The sequence below is a fragment of the Euprymna scolopes genome, chromosome 10, assembly GCF_053919585.1.
Source record: "Euprymna scolopes isolate OS-2025 chromosome 10, ASM5391958v1, whole genome shotgun sequence".
NCBI lineage: Eukaryota > Metazoa > Mollusca > Cephalopoda > Sepiida > Sepiolidae > Euprymna > Euprymna scolopes.
The window spans coordinates 71333054-71354460 of NC_136491.1; the positions used below are offsets into that span (position 1 = coordinate 71333054).

A 21407-nucleotide genomic window follows, 5' to 3' on the forward strand; every position below is an offset into this window, starting at 1 on the left:
AATACAACTACTAGATCAATTGAAGTGATTTTTGGAATATATCTGTTCTGCTACAGGTAGAGCAAATTCTGGACAAGAACTGCATTTTGTCCTCAAACATCAAAGGCGATTCTCTGCCGATTCCACAGCCCTACATGATAAAACAGTTGATTGCTTTTAGTTTCGCAAGCTTTAAATTACGTTAATAATAGTGGTGAGTAGATACACTACCAACATCATAGATCGTGGCAGACAATTTTACATACCACTTTTCAGATTCTAATATTGTGGATGATTTGTGTATTGTTGACAACTTCTTTCCAACAATTTATAATTTAATTATATCTATTGTAATTTTAATTATCAATGTTTTTGTAGTTTCTAACATCTAAATATTGAAACAACTAATGTGAAAAAATCATTAGAATTAAAATTTCAAATGTCTAACATGTAACTGCTAATCATTTAAAAAGAATCAAAATTAGTCATTTCTTTTAATGCGGGAACTATCTTTCATTCATGAAATAAATTCATGGGATGCAATTTTAAAAACAAAGGATTCACAAATTTTCCAAGTAACAAGTTATTCTTATTGTCATGCTTTCTCTATCAATTTTTAAATTACATTTTAGTTTAAAAAAAAAAAAAAAAAAAACACATTTAGAAAAGATTCAACCACTCCTCCCACACAAAAAAAAAAGTCAGAAATTTTTTTTTTTTAAATCAAATGATTATTTTATTTTCCTTTGAAAATCAGATCTTTGAACTGGTGAGAAGACATTAGAGGAGCCATCTACCAAAAATGAAGATGGTCTTAGCTCTCCAGATTGCGATCAAACAGGTACTCGCCCAATCCTCCACCCACACGTTTGAGGTTGGTGATATGGTCGGACAGGACCTTAATATCATCGACTTGTTCAACAAGAAATTCACCTTCAACAAAATCCATCATCTGAAAAGAGGGAAAAGAAAAATACAAATAACTTATCTATTTTGCTACCCTCTTCACTTTATTAAGTCTTCAAATTAAAATTTGCAAAAAGGAAATTACTAAAATCAAGATGGAAATGATTTATTAGCCATTTACCTGAGGATCACCATTCTGATCGGCAACTTTATGCAGCTCGAGAAGGGCTTCATTCACCCTTTTCTCCAGCTCCAGAGCTGCTTCCATGGAATCCAAACCAGTTCCCCAATCATCACGTTCAGGTTTCTAAAAATAGCAAAATACATTTAATACTATCAGACTTTAAAGTGATTAAATTTCTAATTAAAATAAATTTAAGATTTAATGTGAACAATTTTGCATTCAAGAGTAAATTGTTAAACTTTAGCATTTTATATTTAATAAATTTTATATTTAATAAATTTTATATTTTTATTTTATTGCATATTAGGATTGTTTTATGGGACAAAAAAGATAGCATCAAACAATTTATAACAATTATCATTTAACTAGCATTTCAGCCCGGCGTTGCCCGGGTGTTTGGAGGTGTGTGTTGAAAAAAAAAAAAAAAAAAAAGTGGTGTAGGAAGGTAGGCTTGAACCCGTATCGCAAAGGAGGAAAAGAACAGGGAAAAAAAAGGTGAAGTCTTTGCTGTTATGACCACCACCAAACCGGAAGTGACATAGGTTTAAATTAAGGCTAGACAATCGAAAGGAAAGGATGACTTTCGAAAATATTGGCGAAAAAAGCGACTTCCGTAGAAAAATGTCCAGTTAAAAGGTGAAGATATGTTATTAGCCAATTTTTCGATATTTGTCGTCTGAAAGGTTGAACTTCAAAACGATGCTGATCTAGTAAAAATCCGTCGCTTCTGTCGAAAGTTTTAAGCAAACATGCAAACATACATACATTTATATATTGGTAACTCAAATTTTCGACCCAAACCGATTAAAAAGCTTGTCCTATCTCTGAATACACTTTATGTAAAATTTCAAATGTTTAGACCAGAAATTGTCTGAGTAAATTGGTTGAGACCGAAGCGGTCAAATTCTTTTAAAATTTGACCCCTTAACATTTGTTTTGGGCTTAAATCAAGTTATTAAGTTAGATCCATGTCTAAGGAACCTATATCTACAATTTCAAGTGTTTAGACCAAAAATTGGCGGAGGAGTTTGGTAGAGTTCTTAAAGGTCAAATCGTTGAATTTTGATTCCTTAACAGCCAAATTTCTGGCTGAAAACGGATTACAAAGATTTCCCCAAATCTCAGTACCCTGTATATCAAATTTGAGTCTGTAGACTTAAAATTGACAGTTATTGTGTAGGGAAATGTACACACAGACACATTCACTTTTATAGCTATACTAGTATTTCAGCTCGGTGTTGCCCGGGTGTTTGGAGGTGTGTGTTGAGAAAAAAAAAAGTGGTAGTAGGAAGGCAGGCTTGAACCTGTACCACAGAGGAAAAACGTGACGTCTTTGCTGTTACGACCACCGCCAAACCAGAAGTGACGCAGGTTTAAATTAAGGCTAGACAATCTAAAAGAGAGGATGACTTTAAAAAATATTGGCGAAAAAAGCGACCCCCCTCCCTGTAGAAAAGTGCCCCGTTGAAGGTTAAGATAATGTTTTTAGCCAATTTTTCAATATTTGGACAAAGTCTAAAGAAGAGACTCCAATAGGTCCTGCACTGCCAACTAAACTCCAACTCCTGTCCCATCACCAATGTTGCATCCCTATGCCTGTTTTACAAGTATTTAAATGGAATATGCTTTCATTAACTTGGACTTGTACACCCCTCCTCAATGTACATACTCCGGACAAACCCGTTTAACAAAAATCACTCCTCCACTGTTGAGGTCCTAAAATTCCAGAAAGCCTTCTACTCAAATAAGAGGGGTTTTTTTTTTCCATCTCAGACTGACTTTTGGAATTACCTACTTGTTACCTTCTTCCTAGATTGTACCGACATGCAAAAGTTTAAATGTAATGTAAACAAACATTACATTCATCTCCCCTAAACATGGTCCCAAATAGTAGCCCCTTATGTTCAAGTTGCAATATGCCTTGTTTGGGCATGAACAAAAGCATTCTTTCCTTTTTTTTTTTTTTACTGCTTCTCTGCATACTAAACACTATTAGGAATCAGGGTGGTTACTTTAGAGTGGGATCTAGGAATATTTGCCATACCATGACAAATTGTCATACTTGTTTTGGGAAGAGTAAGAGAGTTTCATGTACATGTCAAGTTCTTATCCAACAAATTGATTAACCCAAAACCACTACTTCCATGATATTTAGAAACGAGTAAAGAGGAGCTGGGAGGTGGAAGCCATAAGTTATGGATTATAATGATGGCGCTTGACAATCTAATTTTGATCACTTGTTTGGTCTCGGTAAAAATGTTGCAGATAATGACTCTTTAGCCATCAAAATACCATCCTCAAGAATCATTAGCCATGGTTAAGAGTCTTGAGGTCTTACCTCTTTGCAGCTTGTGGCCTTACAGTTAAATACTTGATCTAAGAGCCAAAGTAAACAGATTTGGAATCTGATACTTTCAATTTGATGTTGATATTAATGTCAGGTTCTTCAATCTTTAAACTCATTTAAAATTAAAACATGAAAATAACATTAGAAAACAAGGTTTCAACATTTGGATCATTTCTTTTAGTCTGTAGAACTACTTTTCACATCAAATTATACTCATTCAGCACATGTACAAAGAAAACATCTTTATTAAAAATGAAAATGTGTTTGATAAATGTTCAATAATAGTTTATATAATTTAATAAAATTTGTTTCGGCCAAAACATAAATAATAACAGATGAGAACAGTAGTCTGAATAATTCAAATACTAATATTTTATGTTTTTTAAAATTTAAGTATTTTAGATTTATGCAAAGATGTAAAACCGCAATCAAACTCATTTGGGTAAATTAAGCATTTTTTTTAGTTGTGTTGTAGATAAAACATTTACCGTCACTTGCAATATTTTATGCCATTATGTATTTGAATCTCACTAGACAGCTTTTTTTTTTTTTTTTTACTAGAATTCAAAGTATTTCAAAGTTGATATTGATCATAAACCTAAATAAATATAAGATATTCTAAACTTATGCTATAAAATTCAGAAAGAGTTGAGAAAGCCGAATATAGTCAATAGAGCAGTACTCTTCATAAAGACTAAACATGACCTAGACAAGATCATTGTTGGCATTTTCAGAATTTAAGATAATTTTCATGCTAAGAAAATAGGACTAGATTTCAATAAAATATTTTAGTCACAACTACATATGGATTTAATTTGAAAATTGAAATATAACTCACCTCAATTTGCTTGAGAATAATTCTTCCACCTCTTTTATTCTGGTATTTCATGAATTTTTCAGCATGTTCCCGTTCTTCACCAGATCTCTTGTGAAAGAATTTTTTGAAGCCATGAAGAGCAACATCATCACGATCAAAGTAAAATGCCTATATAAGAGAAAGAAAAATTAGAGTTTTACTTGTAATAAATAGTTGCTGTGAAGTAGAATTATTTTCAGTATTGAATTTATTAAAGCTTTAAATTGGATATTCTGAAGCTTCAGGTTAAGGCATTTAACCAGCATTCATTAGGTCAGAACCATCTTCTAATAAATACTAAATAGATTCCTTATACCAATCTTTAAACAGTTTATGTAAAATAAGATTCTTAATTCATTTACTCTATGAAAGTTTGACAGCCAAGCAAATTTAGAAAATTTAAATTTTAGTAATTTATAATGTTGCATATTACTGAAAACCATTTCAGTCTCAACCTTTTCCAGGCTTTCGGACAAACAAATCCCTGCTAAAGGAAGTCGTCTAGACTTTATTGCTACATCAAATCATCAGAGATTGCAACTTAGTCAAACACTGCAGAATCTTGCAATTAGTGTTTAATCTGATGTAAATATTTGACTAATATTAAAATATCAAAGTATTTCAAATAAAATTACTTCTACCACAAGAAATATTCAAGATACACAAATCTAATAAAAGGATACAAAGTCTTGACTTTCATTAATCCAATAAAGATTTTAGATAATCTATAATATAAATCTCACCTGTCTGTATTTCAACAGGAGACAGATTTTCATGAGATCGGTATCATTTTGAAGCTTGACCCTCCGGACAACAAATATTAAAAAACTGACCAAAAAACATTAATTCCTTCAGCCTCAACTCGGCACTTGCTTTTTTTTTTGCCAATATTTTCAAAAGTCATCCCCTCTTTTTGATTGCCTAGCCTTAATTTAAACCTACATCACTTCCAGTTTGGCGATGAGCGCAACAGCAAAGACGTCAGGTTTTTGTTTTTTGCACATTCTTTTCCTCTGAATTACAGGTTCGAGCCTACCTGCCTACTACCATTTTTTTTTCTTGCTCAACACACACCTCCAAACACCCGAGCAACGGTAAACACCCAGGCTAGTCTTAATATTTGACAGAATAAGATTGTGCAAAAGTTAGAGAAAATAAAAATTTTACTAAAGCTTTTAGATCCTGTAAATACTGTACGAAGTCTTGTTTTAACATCAGAATTTATCAGCAACGCCAATAAGGTATTTTTTAAAGCTGATTAACAATTTAAAAAATAATCTAACAATTGTAAACTATCTCTAAAGACATTTTATACAATACAGAAAAGAAAATTTTAAGAAAGGAATTCATTTCTAAAGATAAATCCATTTCTTGTGACTTTCTGAAATCCATGTTATTTCTTTATCGATTCTTCAGATTAAACTTTTAATGCGATGATTTCGTAATATTGCATAAATTGATGCAAGTACTGTTTGTACAATTTGGCTTGCAGACAATGTAACAAAATGTGTAAGGAAAGTCCTTTAAAAGAAAAAGAATTACTGCGCCCTCTGTAGATGTATAAGGAAAAATTCAAGATGGCGCCAGACTCTCTTTAACACGGTAAGTTCAGGAAAAGATGTTATAAATGTTGCAGCAATTCAATAACCATTATACACCGGTTCTGCACGGAATCCAACTAGCAAGGTGCCTAGACGGACGCAAACGGTTACTCAGACCGGACCCAACAGCGGTAAAATATCCTCACACGGCACGAGAAGCAACAGCAACACGATTTCCCGACCAACTCAATCGTCGCTCTCCCAACATCTTTTTCATCACCCGCTTTTATTGTCGTTGTAGGCCGGCTAAATTTGCATAATTCGTGTGACTTTGCGAGACATCGTACTTTACAAAAGACGGCGGCCGCCATCTTGGTCTTTCTTTTGTATTTTCGGTCGGTCATGCCGAGCTGGTCTCGAGGGAAGTCTTTTCCCCTCGTCCGTCTCTCCCACGTACCCACACAACACGCAAACACGCGGGCGCTTATCTCCTGGATGCACGTTACAGACAAAATTATATTTTCTCTGCAGAAAGACATTTTGGTGAACCACATTCATCTAATTTAGATAACATTTATTTTGGAAAAATATTTTAAGATAATAACACTAACTTTTGGTGCATTGTGACAAGAAATCTATTCTTTAAGAACAAAAACCAAAGCATCAGCAAGTTTGTTTTTATGGTTCATCATTGTTAAATATTAACAAAATTAAGGTTATATCAATTAAAAAATTCCAATTATTGCACTTAACAAATCAGTATTGCAGAAAACTATTTTTAGTTCCAAGAACTACAATAAATATCAAAATGAATGATCTATATACAGCTTTTTTTCTTGTCGAAAGCAAGGTTTCTTTTAATTGCTCTAAAGGAGGGGGATTCTCATGCTACCTTGTCAATGATAGCAATTTTTATATTGATAAAACAAATCAATTGTTTTCATTTTTAATACTAAAGACATAATCTACCTTTATAAAGGGAGGGGAATCACCTACAACAGTTGTTGCTTTCTATGTAGAATTTAATTTTTTCCAAGAATATTAATTACAATCAAATAGTTTACTTTTCAACCAGTCCTCAAAAAATGTTAAATTTGCAGGGAATTAGTTAATTGTTTTCGATAATCAATGGTTGATAAAAATGGAACAAATATCAAAATTTAATAAATAAAGCCGAGCATGTGCCCCTGCTCCACAAGGGGGGAAAAAAAAAAAAAAAAATTTACTTTCACCATGATTAATGTTTGTGAAAAATGTAAAAAAATTCAAGCCATGGTTATTGAGAAAAGTACAAACAAACAGGAGCGAATTACTAGATCCAATTCGTTTTGATAATCATTTGTTGAAATGTTTGCTACTTTTGGTTATATGCTGTTATGAACAATCGAATAATTTAAATTCGAAGAATTTATGAAAATTCTTATCTCATCAGTAGTTTAGGTACAATTTAGTTGAGCAGAAGAATGCAAGAACATCCAATTTTTGGCGTACATCAATGAAAATTCAAAATTTAGAATTTTACAATTAATCATAACATATATACACTGGGTACCTCTAAGAGTGGTTATCCAGAGGCTATGCATTGTTACTGTAGTGTAAAATTCTAAAAATGTTTCATTTGTAGTTTAATACTAGTTGATGGCTAAATCCTAACATATATACACTGATCATCATTTATCAAGACCAAAAGTCACTTAAGGATAAAGGTTGACGGGATACATGGTTTATCAGTTGAATTATAAATACTGAGAATGAATGGAAATGAAAATTTGATCTGATATTGTCAAATACTTGCCATAAACAGAAAAAGTGCAACCATAATTGGAAATATTGAAATTTTTTCCTAGTTATCTTTAATCTATATATATAAAAGGCAAAATGTGTGTGACCATTTTGTGTATGTCTCAAAAAGGCTTCTTTTGCACATGCTCCCAGGGTCATTACTATCGCTTAAAACTGTTTATATATGTCCTATATCATATGTAGGATTTGGGAACACGGGTAGTCTCTAGATTTATTTACGTCGACTTATGAGACTCGCACTATTTCGTTCTGTCACCTGTTTGTCCTGCATTTTAGTATAAATACAGTGAAATTAAATTAAAACGTGTTCCTCGGCTTTCGTGCTGCTTTCCCCCCTTCCCACCATCATCTGGGGAAAGTGAAAACTAAAAATAACGATCCTGCGATGACCTCATTTAGCGTCTTCTTGTCAATCAAACCTCTTACTAGCTTTATAAGGCTTAACTTAACACGCTAATCAATTACTCTCACTCGTGGTAGAGACCGTTAAGTAGTTGGCATTGGTTTCCACCTCCGCGTCAAGGCTTCCGGGTTCAATCCCTCCTCCCGACCAAAACTATTTTTTTTTTCTTTTACACCTTTAAACACCTGGGCGAAGTTTTTTTTTATTACTTCGCTTATTCTTTAACTTACCCCCCCCCCCCCATACACAGGTTTATTTATGTCATTTTTTTTCAGTTTTGGTCTTGGGGTTTTTTTTTTTTTTTTTTTACATCGTCTTTTTTATAATATTTAAGCAGGATTATTAATTATCCCCCCTCCATACACACACACACACACACTTACAAACACCCGGGCAACGCCGGGTACCCCCCCCCCGCTAGTCTATAAATATAAAAGCGAAAATGTATGTATGTGTGTTCGCTTTTTCTGTGTGTCTACAAAAGGCTTTTTTCAGAGAAGCAGTCGCTCGCTTCAACTTTTTAAAACTTTATATCACATATAAATCGTAATATCTCAGTTAACGAAGCTCGCCTGTCTATTTAATTTGCTCGATTTCGGGAAGATAAATATTCAACATTTGTCGCTCGCCACATGTGGGTTAGTCCTTTTCCTATAACATCTTGGGGGGGGGGGGGGGGGAAGCGTTGAGCAGTAAATGAAATCCCGCAGTCAAACTTGACTTCATTAACCCATTAAAACGGGCACCTGCTAAATCCAAGTAATCAAATAAATTCAAACGTGTTTCCGTTAGCATGTTGCAGTGGGGCAATGGTTAACGTTGCACTTTTTTTTTCGCACTTTAATTTACAACTTGTCCTCAAGGGTTCGGGTTCGATCCTCATACTTACTTTTTTTTACTCCCCCCCCCCCCGAGTTTCCACACACCTCTAAACACCCGGGCAACGCCGGATACCCCTCGCTAGTCAATTATAAAAACAGACTAAAAGTGTTAAAATTTATGTAAGGAAGATATACAAAGTTGAAGTGAAAATTTCCAAATGATTAATTAGAATTAAATTTAGTTTACACTAAGGTGAAGAGTAGCACAAAAAAAAAAAAAAAAAAAAAAAAAGCTGGCCCGTGAAGGTTACGTTACAATATGACCCCCCAAAAAACGGCCCCAACTCTAATCAGGCCCTGTTTCTTAGCGTTTTGTCCAAATGAAATAAAACTTTGGTCATAACTAGTTTATCATATCCAAAACATCACATCAAAACACTAGGGTCTTTGCCCCCCCCCCCCCCGTTCTACAGCATATGTTCTAGATGGCCTCCATTTAGCTTTTGTTTTTTTTTTGGGGGTCACCCTGTATATATAGTACTTTTATTATTGTTACTAATATTATGATCATCATTTAATATGTGCGCGTCCTAACGCACACACATCGAAACCTTTGAACATCGAACGACATGCGCAAAGCCGTTGCTCGTAGAAGAACCGTTTAATTATCAAACGTCTTAATTGTATCGAGCAGATAATTGGGTCTCACATCAGTGGGGGGGGGGGGGCAATACGAACAAGCCGTAGAGAGGAAGGCCCTGAAACGGTGCGTCTTCTCTCCTGATGACCCAATATTATCTATAAGATGAAATACCCCCCCAAACATGACTAATATATATATATATATATATATATATATATATATATATATATATATATATATATAAAAAGAGAAATGGTATGAAATCCCCCCACCCACAAAAAGCACCATCCTATAAAACTTAGATGAGGAAAGCCCTAGAAAGGCTCTCTTGACATTAACTTTATCCGAAAAGAAAACAGCTAATAAACATCAGTATATACAAGCCTATAAGGTCAGCTGTTTCTTTCAAATACATCTGTTGTTCGCTTGCTTCATGGAGAGTTTCTACTATTCCGGAAGTAATTTTTATCCTCTTTATTCATAAATTTCTGCATAAATGATCTCCCATAGAAATTGACTCAAACTATAAACACAGAAAATTACACCACTACTTTATGCGTGTAATAACATTTTACACAACGGGTCAGAGGCGCCTAATGAGCAAAATAACATTTTAACTTGAGAACAATGACAATTTGGTGGAAAATTAGTTGATATGGTAAATGTTAAAATTTGTGGCTAGAGAATACAAGAATTCTGTATGTTCATTTAAAGATTTATATTTGTTAAATATTTATAATTAAATAACTATTTAGAGTTTTGTTTCTTAGATAAACATGACATTGGGCCAAATTTAGTGGTCATTTTGTTTTGATTTAGCTTATTCACATATTGGCACATTTCAAGCATGTACAATACTGATTTTAAATGGAAATCATTAAATAAAAACAAAACCACTTGTAACCTGCACAGAATTTTCTCACATTCTAAGTGCAACCTTTGCTTAGGTGAGAATTGTACGTCAGATTAATTTTTATTGAAGATATTTTTCTAAAATTTTTAATATTTTCTTAAAATTAGGAGATAGTGATAAATGAACTAAAGACTTCGAAGCAACGTCGGGTAATAATGTACATGGTAAATTGACATCTTAAAAATTTTTCTTATTACACAACTTCGACTGACAAAACTTATTGCAATGTAGTTACAGAATAAAATAATCTGGGACATTAAAATGTAAGAAAAAAAAAAAAAAAAAAAAAAAAAAAAAGAAATGAAACTGAAAACATGTCAATAGTAAAATTAGATTTTGTATGAAATCTTGTGTAATAATTATCTAACAAAACAGACCCCCCCCCCATCAAAATGACAAAACATTGAGCAACTCATTTTGACTAACCAATGTTGGGTTTCTCATAAGATTTTAGATTTTATCTAAATTGGAGCTAAAAGAATGTTATACGAGATGTCGAAACTTGCAGAGATGAAAAAATGTGAGCGTTTTCAGATAACCGAATTCCTTTCTATGTAGGTTAAGCTTTTGATTTTTCTGAATAAAAAAAAAAAAAGTTCAAAATGATTGACAGAAATAAGTAAAAGGTGTCATTAACATCGTTCATTGCTTGGCATGTTTTTAACAATTCTCTTTCCTTTTTCGTTACAGCCTATATACCTGTACTTCTTGATGAATAAAGCCTAGTTCACAGGTTATCATTCGCCTTTCGTGTTGTCCTCACCACAATTTATTCATCAAGAATGGACCAGTTCTTGAAGCCACAGCGTTTTGATGGTAGCCCTTCAGCGCCCGATTCTTCAGACCATTGGATACATTGGTTGCGCACATTTAACAATTTCCTAAACGCAATCAACTGCCAACCTACTGACGAACTGAATGTCCTTATCTATGTATATAAAAGGCAAATGCGACGCGCATATTTCTGTATGTCTCAAAAAGGCTTTTTTCGCAGACGGTCCTGGGGGGGGGGGGGTACTATCGCTTAGAAGTGTTTATATACCCACTAGATAATATCTAGGCTTTGGGAACACGCGTTGCGTCTAGATTTATTTCCGTCGACTTTTATGAGATTCGCGCTATTTCACCGTGTTGCCTGTTTGTCCTGCTTTTTAGTATAAATAAAGTGAGTAAATTCGAACGTTGCGTGTTCTCGGCATCATGCCGGAACGTCCAGAAAGCAATCGGCTTTTGATCAATGCGGTGGAAACCTTATATCAGACAATTGCTTTCATATGGACACCTATTTTTTTTATGGGAAACTGGTCTTCGACCCGACATCTTGGGGAAACTAAACCAAAACAAAGTTCACTCCAAGATTGATGTTTGACCTAATTCACTTAACTTAATTCATCACATTTTGTTTGTTTTTTTTTCTCGCTTTCGCCTCAAGGATTCGAGTTCGAATCATCAGATACCGATACTAGAAGAGAAGAAATTGACAGCCTTCGAAGCCTGTGGGAACCTGTACCAATTCTGCCGCATTCCATTCGGTGTAAAAAACGGTGTATCATGCTTCCAACGGTCTATAAACAACCTAATAAAACAGAAGATCACCAACACTTTTGCATATGTCGATATGTGGTCGTACTATGAAAGAACATGACGAAAATCTTAATCATTTCTTAGATGTTGCTAGGAAACACAAGTTTCAACGAGAACAAAAGCATTATACGAACAGAGAAAATCACCCTCTTAGGGTATGAAGTGTCATTGGGAGTTGTAAAGTCATACCCTGAACGCTTCCAGGCTTAAAGACATCTACCTCGACCGCAAGATGCAAAATCACAGTAGCGGGTTGTCGGTATGTTTTCATACTATGCTCAATGGATTCCTCGCTTCTCAGACAAAATTCGATGTCTAGCACAAAATTGAGTCTGCCCTCTACCAGAATCCTGCTCAACCGATCTCTCCAACCTCAAAGAACTCACACGCTTCCCTTACAACAATCGATCACAGCATACCCCTTAATGTAGTAACAATGCCTCTGACATTGCTCTGGCTGCCACTTTCAATCAGAATGGGCATCCAGTTGCTTTCTTTTCGATTACTTTCAATCAGTGAACAACACTACTCTTCTGTTGAAAAAGCACATGCCATTATCGAAGCAGTGCGTAAATGGCATCACTACCTTACTAGTTCCGCTTTTAAGCTTATTACAGACCAATGTTCTGTGGCATTCATGTATGACCGGAAACATTCAAGCAAAATAAAAAACGAGAAGGTGGAACGCTGGAGAATAGAACTATCAACACTCACATTTGACGTAATCTATCGTCCTGGGAAAGAGAATGCAGCCGTGGACACTTTCTCGAGCAGTTTGCTCCTCGACTAGCCCAACGGGCCTTAAAGACCTACATTGTATCATCCAGGTATAACACAAATGTCTCATTTTGTACGCCTGCATAATCTTCCTTATTCCATCGATGATATTCGACAAACTATTGGGAACTGTGCAGTTTGTGCAGAATTAAAACCGAGATTTTTCCATCCCACCAATTTCAAGCTTATCAAAGCGACTCAACCATTCGTACACTTAAGTGTTGATTTTAAGGGCCCATTGCCATCAAACGGTCAAAATAAATATCTATTGACAATCATCAACGAATATTTGCGCTTCCCCTTTGCCTTTCCTTGTTGAGATATGACCTCACAAACAATCATAAATTGTTTCTGTCAATTATTTTCACTGTTTGGCATGAGGTCCATCATTCCTCTCAACAAAACTAGCAGACTTTCTGCATAAGGGAGTAGCAACAAGTTCCTTACTGTGTACTGCTATTAACGCTACACCTCACGAGAGGATATTCCAGTTCAACCGTAAATGAACATCTGCCACCTCTCTTCCCAGTTGGCTTTTAAATCCAGGTTCAGTCCTGATGAAACGTAATCTATGGTTATCTAAGTACGAGCCATTTGTCAACGAAGTCAAGTTGCTGGAATGCAACCCTCAATATGTCCACGTTAGACTCCCAACTGGAAGAGAGGAAACAGTGTCACTGCGACAACTTGCCCCAAAATCGCGAGATACACTACTACACACTAATAACGGTACTATCTCACAGGAAGCTGAACCTCCACAACCTTGTTAGAACCTTACATATCTGAAGAATCCCGGGAAATTTCATCCGCTGATATAGCGCCTGATAAAAACCCATCAGAACTTATTCGTAAGCAACGTGTCCACCCCTACCACCTGAGAAATAGAGATGTTTAAACTTGAACTTTTGCGTATCATTCCATAACCCCACTCTGAAAATTTTCCACCTGGGGTGAATGTCATTAACATCGTTCATTGCTTTGCATGCTTTTAACAATTCTTTCCTTTTTTGTTACAGCCTTTATATCTGTACTTCTTGATGAATAAAGCCTAGTTCACAGGTTATCGTTTGCCTTTCGTGTTGTTCTCGCTACAAAAGGATTTATTAAAATTTAAAATGTACAAAATGTTTAATCTTGGAAAAAAAATACAAGATTAAAAACCATATTTATTTGCAACAAGATCGTTTGTAGGTAAATACTAGGTACGTGCAATTTAATGGCTGATTTGGTAGTGAGCATGATTTTGAACGTGGGCTAATAATTTTTAAAATTTTTGATTTCTTTTGTTTCAAAGATTATAGTTTTAAGTTAATTTCTCAAAGAAAAAAGTGTGAAATAAAAAAATACATGGAATAATTTTATCTCAAATCTGAAAATCCTTACATTTCACATAAAAATTCATTATGACAAAGGTCGTATTTAAATTTTTCTGGCAAGAAAAATATAAATTTTCTGGAATTATTTCCAAGTTAAGTATTAAATCAAAGTCTTAACGAATTAATACAATAAATGTACTTAATGTTTGCTAAAAAAACTAATTATCATAAAATATGACAGTGGTAGGAATGAGACTTGTTTATCGTGTCAAAAAAATATGGCAGCAAAATTCAAATATCTATGGATTGGTTGTTTTACGGCATATCAACCCTTTCCAGGTTATTTAATGCCAAATCCAGTGATTTTGAAAAGGTTTTTAATAGAATATATTTTTTTTTCAAGTCGGTTTCTATTTAACCCATAGTTGGGACCCTAACAGGTACTACCACTACGGGTCAGAGTAGACCTGGGAGCAATGGCAATTAAAGGGTGGCTCCACACTCCCCAAAGCCCGCAAGCTAGGGCCTCACCACTGGATATAGTTTAAGATCATATCCAGGACCAATATCTATGAAGGACAAATTATACATTATTTCTTTAACATTACTCCGGCATACTGAGCGACTTTTTTTTTCTTTTAGTCGCAGACCCCCCTCCCTTCATTTATAAATGCATAAAAGTTAATTTATTAATTATACTACTGGCAATTTATTCATTGAAAAAAAGTTAGCACCATTATCTATATATTAATACGATAGCCTGTGTTCTTTTGTGCGTCACGCTTTCTGGCAAATTTCATTGGTTGAGATTTAAGAATACACACGCTATCGTAGATATATAGATTATACTAAATGTGAGCTAATGGATTTGGAGAGTGTTTAATGAGATTCCAAGCATAATCCCCCTTTTCGAGTAGGGGGGATAATAGTCTGACATGTTTACTTCCGGTGATGACGTCATTAGCTTGTTTAAAAAGATGCATATAATATATTTATGATGAACTACATTGACATAAGATTTCATATTCCAAAAATCACATGGATGTAAAGCGGATTCCAAAAATCAGGTAAATATATCAAGTAATCACAAGTTCATATTTTCATTCGTAATGTCCTCATGACTAATTGCAAAAACTTTTAAGGGGGGGGTAAAGTCACTGGAATGCTGAGATACTACACTCAGAAATATACTAGAATACACGGCGTCATTTGGGATTGGATAAGATAGGTGGAACATATATACTATGAGAATACTCGGAATTGATTGATGTGTTTGTAATGAAATAATCAGCCCAGACAATATATCAAAGTTATTTTAGAAAAGGGGAGGGCGAACCAGTTTTACCAAAAGGGCTAGAATAATATGATGGTGTCTTCATTCACGCTGAACACCTACAGAATGCCAAGCAGCAATATATTACATATGAAAGATGCCGCTGTGGAATTTCCACAGGTCCTGCTAGTTAATACAAAATTACAATGGGTTAAGAAAACAATTTATAATTATAAACTACCAAACTACCTTCTCACATGGCGTACCAATCAAAAAATTACGGACTGACATTTTTTTTAATGACTTACAGTTAAAGAAAAGTACAACAAATTTGGGGGGAGGGGGGGGGGTTGTCTCACGTAGTTTTTAATGCGGTTTACAAAACATAAGCACAAAACATGTTTTTCATTCTTTTTTTTTGCGGGAGGGGGATTCATGTGGCTTAATAGGTGCTTCTGCAGTTTAGTTAACCGTTTTTCCGTAAGTATCGCACCGACATTTACCAATTAGAACACCATTTAACATTTTTCGAAGATTTTACTGTTTACATTGGGGGCGCCCCCAATGTAAACAGTAAAATCTTCGAAAACTGTTAAATGGTGTTCTAATTGGTAAATGTCGGTACTTTTTGAAAATTTGAAAATTCTATGTTCCAGGAAAAAAAAACCCAAATAAATTACCCCCTCCCTCTCCCCAACTTGGAGTGCTTTCCTTTTGTTTTATTTCTTTTTCAGCTAATTTTAAATTTTCCTCCCAAAAAGTGCTATAATGTATTTTTGAAAATTAGAAAATTCTACCCCCCCCCCGCAACGTAGTTTGCTTGGTGAAGCCGTCGTTTATGCTACAGCGCGCATGCGCGTAGCGTAAACGGAAGCTGCAAAATGGTGGAAAGTAGTTCGTGGATTCAGGGGTTAATACCATGCAAACAGTAAATTTGCCCCAAGTTTGACTATCAGATTCGTTGTCAGCGACCTCAATTACCTATACATAAACAAATTAGAGTGGTTGGTGTTCTGTTGTAGCGGATCTGGATATTTACCCATTAAAATTATGTTTTATACAATAAATTGTTGGCGCTTATGTCAACGGATACTTAAATCTAAGGGAGATAACCAGCTTAGACATAGCAAAACTAAGCATATTTTACAAAATATAATTTGGACCAAAATAAACAACCTCTTACAATGAAACGATGGTAAGTAATCAAAAACAAATTACATAAACTTGTAAATGATAAAAACTTTTGAAGGAGATTTTGAAGTATTTAAAGTCATTTTAATTTTTTTTTTTTTTTTAACGAAAATAAAAATAAATTTGTTTTTATTTTAGGTAATCCGTCAGCGTCAGGATGATTAACACTTTGAAACAGATTTTGAAGTATTTAAATCGTTAATTTCTGGTTATGATTAAAGCTTTGTTTTTTTTTTTTTAATTTTAATTTTTTTATATTCGTTTAAAAATAAAACGTTTAGATACTTCTAAAAAGTTTTATTCAATTTTTGTTGATTAATTACCATCGTTTCATGATAACAGGTTGTTTACTTTTGTGTACGTTAAGTTTATTTTGTACTTAACATTGTTATATTTCAAGTTCGTTGATTAACTTTTTTTGGTGAAATTTCCCGGCGCTTGAACAATTTCTGTGAGTAACCTTATTCAGGTATAGTTTGATCGCTAACTTCTTTCCTTTCCGTAAACTGCTTCGGCAATTTCCAGAACTCAGCTACAGTAATCATGCCCCATTTTTTTCATTTGTTTCCTTAAACTGCAAGAGGGTCAAATAAACGATGTTATCGAAGTTGACAACCCCCATCCAATAACTTTCCATGATTTGTTTACAATTCATTTCAATACCATCTATTGAAATAAACACCCACGAAACTTATCCAGGAAGGTAGAATAGTAATTTTTCTTGCCTTTGGTAATAATTATTTGTCATCAGTTTATTTTATCACTTTCGTTTTGTTGACTATACTGGAAAATGCCACGTTTCTAAGTTTTATTTCAACAAAATCGGCTCAAGTACAGAATTATTCTCGCATATTTGCATATTTCAAATGAGTTTTTCCTCAAGTATGCAGAATACTAAAATTTTAACTTTAAACGGTTTCTCCTTTAATAAAGGCACTTGTGCATTCCGACATACCACAGCAAATGTATAAAGTCATTCTTAACATGAGGGTTCACTCTTTTGCGCGAACGGAATTCAATTTACTTGGATATGTTAAAAATGCACCAGTAAAAAAATAAAAATAATGCACTGATAAGGCAAACGATTTCAAGGAGAATGTTTGGATTAGAAAAGTATTTTGCACATTTCAATTTTTAGCCATTCTAATTTAAGTAGTAACATTTACCCTGTCAGTAAAATAACCCAGCCAACTATTTAAACAGAGGTTGTTGAGGAGGGCACACTTCCAATAAGTCACAATACTTCATTATGCAGTCATAATAGACTGACGAGTTTTATAAATAGATTTTTTTTATCTAGGCTAAAAGTGGCGAACTCAAAACAATACTTCATCTAAATATGGCGATTCCAAGATCGTAAAAATCGCGTTATTAGACGCAACATTACACACAATGTGGCAAAACAGAAAAGTGTTTGCAGAGTGAAATGATTTTTTCGGGGTTAATTTAACTGGAGAAAAAAAAAAAAAAAAAAACTGTTAGAGTACTTATACGATACTTGAAAATAGCACCATTTAAATGGCCGTCATTTAAGAACGCAGAGAAAGCCTCGTAACTCGTTCGCTTATTGTTACTAAGGCCTCATATTCCATGAGCGATGTTTCCGACGAGGGGAAGGAATTGCGGTTTTCTGCGTCCAACACATTGGTTAGTTTTTAACCTTGAAGTATATTTTTGCTTACATCAAGTGGCTTCAGGTCTTTTTATGAAGTAACTTCCATAATAAAACGTTTTTATTAAATGTAAAAAAAATTATCAATGCCCATTGTTTATTAAATGTCTTCAGATATATTCAAGTGATTATTTAACGTTACAAATCCTATTATAAAATGTTAATCTGATCTTTAAATGAATATTCCGAAGAGAAAGGCGGTGTTGTTGACGACCTTGAGAAAATTAAATAAAGACTGCCCTTTCTTGCGTTTTCGTCGACGGACGCGCACATGTTTATTTTAGTATCACTTTAAGCAAGAATAGAATACATAAAGGTACTAGTGCAGTGGACTGCAGTGCCGCAGTGGGCAGTGCCCTTATTGATCCGTGCTGAAATAATGTTATTTAAAAAGCCGTTCTTAACATGGGGAGTGTGTTTTGTAACTATTCTATACTTTAAGCTTACAATTAAGCAAAAAAAAAAAAACATAAAACTTTAATTAAACTTGGAAATACGATTTAAAAAAAATAGCGCGGATCAGTAAGTGCACTAGCACCTAAATAAAAATGTTGAAAAAACTACATTCACTCAAGAAATATGCTAAAGGAGAAAAAAAAAAAACCGCGCTATTTCGGATTTTCCTAGATGGTTTCTAAATGCAAATTAAATTTAGCAAAAATAAGATATTTTCTGATAAAAGTTATTAATAAATTATTTCAAAGGAATATAGAATTACCAAAACATTAGTCAAAACCAATTTATGTCGTGTCGCATTTACGGCATGGTATTCAGAAAAGCAATTACAAAAAATATATCCGATTGGAGACGGTAGTGAATTTTTCTCTTTATCGATTTCTAATTAGTTTATAAAGTTAATTAAATTATAAATCATTGAACTAAAATCTTACCATAGACTCGTACACATAAGAAGCATACAGTTCCAGGTTGATTTGACGGTTGATGCCAGCCTCGCATTCTTCGCTGAAATTCTGACGGGGTCGGCTGTCGCTCATTTTCGGTTGGTTTTCGATATCGAAATTTAAAAATTAAGTCGATATATTTGAGAATAATTAAAATCGGATGGAATTTCTTTTGTTGTTATTATTATTATTTTTTTTTTTTGCGTGAATTCGTTCAAGTAGTAACAATAATAATAATCACTTGACTCTTTTTTTTTTTTCGTTCTGATTTGATGACAGAATCGGTCTGTACGTTCACTGACGTAGCAAGACAAATTCTGAAACGCGGCTTCGGTCACAACACTATTTATACTAACGAGCGGTCACGTGATAAGAAAACATGACGCATGCGGAATAAACGAACTGTTTTTAATGACGCAAAAAATAAAAAAAAAACAATTTCTATTTCAAAATATGATTAATAATTAAGTAAATAAATGACTTAATTAGTTAATAAAGTATAAAATGCTTAGTTTAAATCTTGCTATCACTATAGTCAAACAAAAAGTGTTATTAATCAAAATAAACCTAAATTGCAGATAAAATAAAGCTTTAATTTAGTTTATCACACAGTGTTAACAATCGAAATTAATCGAGTCGTTAACAGCTCTTTTTTTTTTTTTAAGTGAAAATATCCAGACTTGTCGTTTATTTGGTAAACATTAATATTATTATCGACATAAAGTATTAAAAAATATATACAATTGGGGAACAGTCAAAAACAATTTTAGTTTTTACTACTTTTTTGTGACTGAATTTTCTTTAAAATAATTTGTTGCCAATGGTGATGTTTACCTTTATCCAAAAAGAAAACAAACATTTGGTTTGCTATGTTGCGTCTAAAATGCGTTAAGTTTCGAAGTCAGCCATTTTAAATCGGAGTGATTTTTGCCACTTTTTACTTGCTTAAAAAAAAAAATCCTGAGCATTTTTTTTTTTACAATAAACAGAAACAAAAGTGGATGAAAAAATAAATATACAACTAAATGTTACCAAAGTCTACTCTTTTAAATACCATACAAGTTTTTAAAAACTTATTTTAAAGCGTTTGTTTATTTTGAAAGAGTAGTAGTATCCAGTCTGTTCAGTTAGAATGAAAAAAAAAATGGCTGTTTCGTTAAAGCAATTGTGACCCAAAAATCGAAAATTAAACAAAATACTAGTAGAAAGCCATTCATTATGTCACCAATCGTGTGCAAACTGAAATTTTATTTACTTAAACTATAATTGAATCTGTGTTTCATTTTCAGAAATAAAATATCCTGGTAATTATTGATTGGTTACCCCCCCCCCTCCTGATCAATTAAGTTCTAATGCTTCTTAAAAAGAAAACAAAGGGAGCTGGGCTGGTCGGCGTTAGGGTAGGCCCTCCAAACCAGCAGAGATTAGACCATAATGATCTAGTCCCTGTTTTTGCGGTGGGAGTTTAGTTCTATGCAGTTCTAGGAGGTCTATAATAATCTGAAACTTAATGAATAAATACACGATAAAAATTTTTTAGCGAGTTGTGAAATTCGGAAATATCAACTCTACGTGAATTCTTTTTTAAAACTTCCAAAACTGACAGCCACCTCAAAATCGTACAAGTTTTTTAAATTTTTTTAATATTTTAAATTTTATGTGGAAATTTGGTGATTGATAATAATCGGAAGAAAATTCAATAGCAATAAGAGATGGTATGTGTGTCCGTCCGCCAACATAATTTTAGATTATTTTCGTTAATCATTTGACATAAACGAACAAGTAACAATGGCTTTAAATGGCGAAAAGGGGCCATTTTATTTATCTAAAAATATCATTTGCTGAAGGGAAATTTAAATGAATTTTCCCAAATTTTTAATAGAATTTAAATGTATTTGATCTGTCTTGGTAAAAGTCAAATGTTTTCTTTTCATTTAAATGTGATGGTAGTTTTTAAATTAGCTATTGCCTGTTGAGTCAAAAGAAGTGAAGAAAGCGAAAGCGCTCTCGCTTTCTAGATTTGCATAGGAGTAATGAAATGTTAGCTATCTAAACATTAAGTGTTTTAAATCAAATAAAGTGGTTAGAATAAAAAATAAAAAAGTGAGTTAGAAGGTGGAAATGAACATAAAACCAAATAAATATCTTAAAAATGTAAATGGCGGGAGAATGAAGGCTGTTAATGTGCGCCATTTTGAAATTATTATTTTTCCTTATTTTTGTATTTTCTGAGATTAATTTCATCTCTGGAAATACAAATGTGCCAATATTTTTTTAATGTCCTCACACAGCTTTC

The 21407-nt window shown here is 33.6% G+C and overlaps 1 protein-coding gene across 1 annotated transcript; it reads right to left on the reverse strand.

The window, feature by feature from the left end:
• Positions 1-687: 687 nt before the first annotated feature.
• LOC145286096 (soma ferritin-like) lies at positions 688-20375 on the reverse strand. Its single transcript, XM_080134775.1, has 4 exons — positions 19100-20375; positions 4255-4401; positions 1067-1192; positions 688-931 (listed from the first exon to the last, which is right to left on the reverse strand). The coding sequence occupies exons 1-4, from the start codon at positions 19202-19204 to the stop codon at positions 794-796; spliced, it is 516 nt and encodes a 171-aa protein (XP_079990901.1). The 5' UTR covers positions 19205-20375; the 3' UTR covers positions 688-793.
• Positions 20376-21407: the final 1032 nt, after the last annotated feature.